At 36.8% G+C, this 8,493-nt stretch overlaps 1 protein-coding gene across 2 annotated transcripts in view; it reads right to left on the bottom strand.

Annotated features, from left to right (window-relative positions):
* Positions 1-4,782: 4,782 nt before the first annotated feature.
* TSPAN8 (tetraspanin 8) overlaps positions 4,783-8,493 on the bottom strand; it is a 29,910-nt gene continuing 26,199 nt past the window's right edge. For both annotated transcript variants that reach the window (XM_012441428.3, XM_012441429.3), the window contains one exon: positions 4,783-5,076. In XM_012441428.3, coding sequence (XP_012296851.1) covers positions 5,023-5,076 — 54 coding nt within the window. In that variant the 3' untranslated portion in view covers positions 4,783-5,022. The remainder of the gene's footprint in view (positions 5,077-8,493) is intronic.

The following is an 8,493-nucleotide window of genomic DNA, read 5'->3' as shown; positions in this document are numbered from 1 at the left end:
AGTTTTTTGTTTTCTTTTTCTTTTTTTTTAAACAGATTTAAGCTAACTCAATGCAGGTTTATTATCCTGGTGACATTTTAATAACTTTCAAAGGCTAAAAAATATGGTAAAAATCACTTAAAATATTTATCCCTTCCATGCCTTAGTTTAACAGGTAAGCTTTATCTTTTGCCATTTCTCTATTTTATGTGCTATTTACCTGTCTCAAATAATCCCTCTAAACATATACAAAAGACCACAGATTTAATAGCTTCTCTCATCATAAAGGGACACCGGCATTGTGTCCAGTTGTCAGGATATGATCCTGCTACTCTTTTCCTACCAGTAAGCAATAAACAATTTCATACACTCTTAGTTTGTGATCTTAATTGGCAAGTAGCAATGGCTGACTTTATTAGTAATATTAGCTTTCATTTACCAGCCTCTAAGCTCCTGAACTGTTTACAAACTGTGCCTGTTAAATTTGCGTCTGTCGTTGTCTCTGAGCCCTTGCTTCACGCCACTACTGTCTTTACAGATGGTCCAGAAAAAAACTGAAAAGCAGCTCTAGTGTGGCAAAATGCCATGCAAAACTGGCAACACAAAATCCAGGAACATTTTAAAACTGGCCTTACAAACTTTTCCTCACCAAAACATAAACATGGTTAGTAATTCTGCTTATGTGGTGTATAGTATTGCTCATTTAGATCTTGCACATGTGAAAGGCATTACTAATGAATCTTTACTAGCTTCGTTTCTGTGCCCGTCATCACCATCTTTACATCACCCATATTCACTCTCATTCTAGGTTACCTGGTTCCATATCATAAGGGAATGCTCCAGCTGATGCTCTGGTACAATCACAAATGTGGTTTGCAGCTTCTTCTGCATTTTTGCGTGCTCAAGCTGATCATGCTTTTTTTCATCAGAATGCCTCTGCAGTCTTAAACAAGTTTCATTTGACACTTGCTCAAGCTCGCATGATTATTGAAACTTGTCTTGATTGCCAATGGCATTCTCTCTCTTCTTTTTCCTTAAAGCTTAGTGCCAACCCACGAGGTCTAGTGCCCAATGCTAGCTAGCAAACTGATGTTACTCAGTATCCACCTTTAGACATGTCAGCTTTCTCCATGATACCATGGACACTTATACATGTTTAATACATGCTACCCCCCTGCCCCCGGACTGGAGAAAAAACTAAAAATGCAATTGCTCACTTGTTTAAATCTATTATAACTTTAGACCTTCGACAAACTATTAAAACTGATAATGGACCTTACTATCTTAGTGCTCAATTTACATATGCATTGCAACTTTAACACATACAACAGAAAACTGGCATTCCCTATAACATAACCAGTCAGGCCATTACTGAATAAACTCATCAAACTCTTAAAGTATATCTTAATAAACAAAACAGGGGAAATATGGGGCTCTCTCCTTGAGAACAGGACCTGTCATTGGAGAATTGACCAGCAATGATGGTGATGACTTGGAAGGCACCAGACATTACCTGAGGACAACTAAAAAGATTGGATCAACAAGCAACTATCTGGCTTGCTGCCATGGAAGCCCCTGCAACTACAGAGAATCGATTTATGTATCTGGTGGTAATTGGGGAGACTTCTGAGAAAGTAAGACAGGCATGGATGTTAGGGTTGCTGGTAATACTTGTCCTTTGCCAAGTGCGACCAGCTCAAGAATATGATTATTGGAGTCATGTTCTGAGTCCCCGTGTTTTTAATGTTATTACATGGTGGGATGCTGACCCACCTTTGTCATCTAATGATACTTCTTGGACAGGAGGTCTTATCTGAAAATTTGAGATGGATTAAACTTAACGACTCCTTGACTTTATTGTGTAGCAATCCTCCTCTTTGTTTTTCTACAAGAGCACATGACAAGTGTGTTACTCTCATTCCTATGGAGTATCTTTACTGTCAGTCCAAAAGGGTTGCTAAGCTTGCAAATTTGACCTTTATTTCTGCTGTTACTACTAATCTTACTGAGGTCTCTAATGAGGCTACACAAGTGCCTGAACTTCCTATATGCCATCCGAGTAGGGACTGGAGATATAAGTTTGAGGCTGTCCAGTGGTCTCCATGCAGACAACCTGTGCCATGTCAGGGGCCTCTGTTTGATAATGGACCTTCACTTGATTGGGGCCCCCATGTTTTTCTTATGTCTGCAAATCAGACTATTGGTTTTGGGAGTCCCCCTAGTAGTTTTATCACCTGGTCAGAGTATGGACTTTCAGGACTAATATTACAACTAAAAGGGAAACAAGCTTAAAGCCGGCTCATACCCAGATTTGGAGACTAGGTTTTCCTTTTTTGAATGGGTTCTTTCACTTAGTGAGTACATTACTAATGGTGGCAACTATACCCTCTCTTTGCAGAGTAATGTTACTGAAACAGTCTTGATTTGTACTACACACCCTTCTATACTTCTGTTTGGGCAAGATGTTCCTAATATAGAGCAGAATCAATCCTTTTATAGTATTAAAATCTCTTCCAGTAGCTGGTATGCTACATGCTTGTCTTATCAAAATATTATACAGTTAAATATAACCTATGTCATTATTTTAAAATGGCATGTAGAATTGTGGCTACATGTAAATTGAACCAGGAACTGGGAAGGAGATTCCACCTTGCAGTTATTTAGAAAAGCACACCTGCAACGGGCTTATCGTGACCATTTGTCTTTTCAAATTTTCACTCTTGAGTGTGAATTAAAGAAACAACTTGAAGAATGGTTGCAGCGATTACAAACAAGTACCCTTCACAAATTACAAAAAGGCTTTCAATGGTTAAACCCAAATACTTGGTTATCTGGGTTAAACATACACATTTGGGTGATGGCCGCTATACTTATTCTTTCTTGTATCTGTTTGCTAGGCATTTGCAGATGGCTCTGTACTGCTACCCGATGCATCTGCAACCAGGGAAGAAGCTAACTTTGCATTGGATGACCAGTATGCTCTAAGAATTAAAGAAGGCGGAGATGTGCTATTTACCATTGGTCTCCCAAGTTTCCTACTGCCTGGCAGCCATTCTTTTTTTTCTTTCTTTCTTTCTTTCTTTTTTTTTTTTTTTTTTTTGAGACAGAGTCTCACTCTCTCACCAGGCTGGAGTGCAGCAGTGTGATCTTGGCTCACTGCAACTTCCGCCCCCTGGGTTCAAGCAATTCTCATGCCTCAGCCTCTCAAGTAGCTGGGATTACAGGCATGCACCATCACATCCAGAAGATTTTTGTATTTTCAATAGAGATGGAGTTTCATCATGTTAGCCAGGATGGTCTTGATCTCCTGACCTCATGATCCACTGGCTTTGGCCTCTCAAAGTGCTGGGATTACAGGCATGAGCCATCATGCCCAGCCCCTTGGCAGCCACTCTAACTTACTTGACAAGAACTGCCTACCTTAATGTTTCTCCTCCTCAGAAGATGAGACTGAGTCTATTATACTTTTCTAGTATGAGCATAAATTAGGACAAGTCCTTTAGAAAATTTCTTGACACCAATCTATTAAAACTAAACATATACATACAAAGCAGTTCCACTCCTACATATACAGCCAGAGATGAGTACATATATGTTCCAAATGACATGTAAAAGAATGTTTATAGAAGCTTTATTTATAATCATGACAAACTGAATGCAAACTATATACCCATCAACAGAATAATGGAAATACCTTGTGATATATTCATACACAATAAAATATTGCATAGCAATGAAAATAAACTACAGCTACATGCAACACATAGATGGATCTCACACACAAGACATTGAGCAAAAGAAGCCAGAGTGCACACTTTATTATTCCATTTAGAGAAAGTGCACGAGCAGGCAAACGAGTCTGAAGAAGTCAGAAGAGTGGTTACCTTTAGGGAAGTATTTACAGAGAGGGGCAGTATATTGACAAGTGTTTACCAACCAGTTCTCCAAAAAAGAAAAGAAAAAGCCCTGAATCCTGAATTTACAGCATTTATCATTTTCTAATAGCATAAATACTCCCAGCATGGTAGATTTCAAGCTACCAATGTGATGTTACTGAACACAAAGTTGGGAAGAGACGTATATGTGTGAATACAGCACACAACTGAGAGGTGGCATGAAGGAGAATTCTGGTGTGCTGGAAATGTTCTGTATTTTTTCTTCTTTTTTGGAGATGGGGTCTTGCTTTGTTATGCAGGCTGGTCTCGAACTCCTAGGGTCAAGAGACCCTACTGTCTCAGCTTCCCAAGTAGCTGAGCTTACAGGCATGAGTCACTGTGCCCAACTCCGATCTTAGTGCTTACATAGATGTACACATATTCACAGAGCTATATATAATGAATTATTGACTATATTGTCTGTATATTATGCTTCTATGAAAAGCAAAAATTTTAAATATTTCTGAGAACTAGGAAGAAAAAGAAGTTATATCTGTTGTGTCTGAGAGGAAGATCCAGACAGGTATCAGAGAAGCAATGGCTGGGAGGTGGGCACTCAGACCTATTTGTTCTCACAATAGATATGCAGCAAAAGAGAGATACTATTAGTAGTTCTGACATAAATAGAAACGAGATGGTGACTTTTTTACCTGGATCATTGTCAATTATTTTCACATCAGACTTGATTCAATGGTATCACCAATGATTGATACATCACACAAAAGAGTGTCGTTTCTGAAAAACCCCAGATCCACTGTCTTAACTATCTATGGCCCTGTCAACTTAGAGATGATTATTCCACTGGGTGGCTCCAGAAGAACATTTTAAGCACAGTACCACCTGAACACAATGATCAGACACAGAAAAGCACCAATGTAAACAGTTACTTTTATTCTGAGTAAAAATACACATTCATATCATTTCCCTCATGTCCCTCAAACTTTAAATATGTTCAATATGTCTAGAAGATATCTGTGGTCTAGCTAGCTGAGACATTTTAAAAAGACAGCTGATCCTGATGTACATAGCACTTATATATTTAAAGTTACAAAGCCAAAGCAAAATTTTAAAGGGGTTTGACTGATGATAGCTTGACACGTCCACAGATTCATTTGCTCCCAATCTGGCAATACAGGACCATAGAAAACACCAAACCAAGTATCTAGAGAATAAAATAGCAGCATTAACATGGAATTTAAGGGAAAACACTGGACACATTATAAATAAACACAGAGAACATTATATTTGAAAAGATTCTGTATACTGACAGTTCCAATCTTATCTAAGTCATCTTTCTTGGAAAATTAGAGGTTCCATCGGACAAAAGAGCACTGCAAAAGCTCTCTGAGTTTTTTGTGTGTTTTAATCAGCATTTTTTAGCTGGCCTCTACTTAACTGGCCATATATAACTGCACAGTAGCAGCTGCCACCAGAGGACCCACTCCCTTTTCTGGAACACACACATTCTTCTGCAGAGCGTCTCCTAAGAGGGCTGGGGATCTCAGGTCCCTGGAGGCTAAATATATGTACTGCTTCCATAAAAAGGTTGTGATCATCTGGTTTAAATCATCTGCATAAAAATCAAGGAGTCTAGAATTTCTCTTGCTGTAGTTTTAGGCATTTCCAAGAGGAATAAAAAATGAAGTAACTTTTTTTCAAAAAGCTTCTAAACTACGGGGAATAGCTTAAATCAGGAATTTCCTTTGAAGTGAAAAAGCACAGCTGAAAATCTGGGGCATAATTTCCACCTCATTAAGTAGCTCTCCCAAGAATGAGGGACCCCAAAGTTTGCTCTAAATGGCTGTACAGTTGGTGACTTGCATGCTATGTCTTTGATGTAGAAATGACTGATAGGACCCGTGCGCGTTACCAATAGAAAATTTCCTCCCTCACCAGCCCCCTTTCAAGGGAGGATGGAGGGGGCAAAGTGCCATTTATGCTGAGTCAACTCAAATGCTTCTACTGTGTTAAGACTTTCTGCTTACTAACACTTTCCTGGAAATATAATTCAAATGAGAACTGCTAACCAATATTTCTTTCTTCTTAAAAAGGTTGACAACAATTCTCTGCAAAAGCAATAATTTCCATTCAAAATGTTCTATAATTCAAGATTGAAATTAAGTCTTTTTGCCTTGATCCTGAGCCTTAAGTCTTTGGGACAAATATCAAGAAAGAACTTATTTTAATGGGAAAAAATAATGGAATAAGACAACTTTCACTGCTACATCCTTGAAATAGAAGCCCACCATTTATCAGCAGACTGGACAGTTAATATCACACTTTCTTGCATTTCATTGTCTGTGAAAAGCATATTTCTCATTGTTCAGAAAAATAGCACATAATTAAAAGAGATTCATCGTTTTATAATGTATGCCAAGACTCACAATAAATTTGCTAAGAGGTATGAAGCAGTCTAAGAAAATTGTAAAATTATTGTTTTTGTTTTAACTGCTTTATTTCTAGGACCTTCTGTCAGGATAACTTTTATCCTACAAAGTGATGGCTCTCAGTGTGTAGCTTGTTTTTTTTTTTAATTAAAGCGAGGAAAGTGCTGATCATTTTTTGTGCTTGTAAGTTGCTATAGTCAAATGAGGAGAGATATGATAGTCTTGTTTTAAGCTAGAATAATGAGAATTCCAAAAATGCCTATAGATAAATTTTTCTTGCAGAATAAGGTATTTTGCATAATTTTTAGCATCCAATGTGACAAGAATCCCTTAGGTAAATAGTCTTAACAGAGCCTTGAAAACAAATATTGGCCCACCTCACTATAACCTATGCCTAAACATACTAATGCCGAAGGTCTAAATGTGGGAGAGTCTTTTTTTATATGATACTTTTCTGTGGAGATAATCTGAACATATTTTCTGCAGGAAGATATTTGCTTCTGTTTTCTCAAAAGTATTTTTTAGAAGAAATTTTTTACCTTTGTATCTTTGTGTGTTTTTGAATTTGAACTTTGGAAACAGAGAAAAGAGGCCCAAGTCATAGGGCAGTAGGCAACTTGTGCTAATGATTGTAAGACGGACTATAAAGTGCATTTCTTGGATACATAATTTATAGACTGGGTATCAGAAGACTTTTTGAATCTCTTTTTTGAATTAAAAAAATGGAATATAAAATGATTTGTTTCCTTTCAAACCTTACAGGGAGGGAAGGTTTTAGATTGAGGAACCACATGACAATTTTTAAAAGTTCAGACAGTTATTTGAACCAACTATTTACCATATATGCATATAGTCTAGAAATCACATCAAATTTGACTTGTCTAATTTAAAAACTGGTTATATTTTATGATAGCAGCACAAAAACTCCATACCTATAAATTACTGTATAGAATGTTTTTATTAAGCAATTTCTCTGAATATGTCTTTAGAAGAGTCAATAAAATATTTAAACATGTAATTAATACATGGAATATACCAATTTCATAAAATACTAAAATGCATTAATCTTTTTATAATCTTATTTTCCACTAGATGTATTTAAATTCTTGAAAATGCCTTTGACTATGACACAAAAGATTTCTTCAGTCTCCCCAATCAAGTATGTCCTTACTTTTTCTGGTTTTGCTAATTGAGGAGCATCTGTGATTTGAGCTAGTGATAGTCAATTGTCAGAACTTGGGTCTAACATGAAATATAACTCATATTAAATATCTCATTTAAAGTATGCTCTCTCAATCATTCATTTAAACTTTATAAAGATGTGTTTTATGTATTACATATATGCGTGTGTGTGTGTGTGTATAGGTGTGTGTGTGTAAATACATATATATACATGATTTATTACTCATTTTCATGGCCATTAGTCCTATTTATAAATTAGCATAAACCCAAAATACAAAGCAGAGAAACAAAAGACATCTTACAAAATGCAGAATCAAGAGAAATAGACGTAATCCATAGCACCATTTGACTTTCAATGTATATCAGATCTAAAGAAAGATGGCTATAACCTACCAACAAAGAATGCTTCATATTTAGACCTATTCATCTGGACTATAAGAAAGTAATACTCCACCGTACAATTTGCTGCTAGTAGTCCCTAACCTTTCTCTAATAGTTGCCTGGGAAATTCCTCCAGCACCCTAAAGAACCACTTAGAACACTAAATTGCTTCATTCCCAGTTGAAATTTCTTTGTAGCAGTGATGTGGCATGAGTAAGAGGAAGAAAGTTACCAGAAAGCCCAAGGAGTACCTTGCGCAGTGTTCCATGAGGGTGAAGCACACGTCACTCAGCTGAGCTAACCAGCTCTCACAGGCATTAACCCGGGAGATACCTCGCATTATTAAAATTCTTGCTAATGCCTTGGAATAGGGTTGTGAGTGAATTTAATCTACTTGATATCAAAATTACCCAAGATTTGGGATGATTCCAAAATGCTTCTCTGAAGCAGTTTGAATTCATTTTCTTGGCAAAGATTTTTAGGCCATGTGAAAAGTGTCTGTCAGGTGTTTTTTTTAAATTCGAAGAAAGTTCATCAAGACAAAAATCCTATGCAGGATATTTTTCCAACATCAATAATTAAAGTCATGAAAGTAAGACATAAGCCTCAATTTTCCTTGAAAATTTGTT

This window comes from Aotus nancymaae, unplaced genomic scaffold, assembly GCF_030222135.1.
Source record: "Aotus nancymaae isolate 86718 unplaced genomic scaffold, 86718_ANA_hifiasm-v0.15.2.pri h1tg000016l, whole genome shotgun sequence".
NCBI lineage: Eukaryota > Metazoa > Chordata > Mammalia > Primates > Aotidae > Aotus > Aotus nancymaae.
The sequence above is the reverse complement of the archived record's forward strand: the minus strand, read 5'-3'. Positions and strand labels throughout refer to the sequence as shown.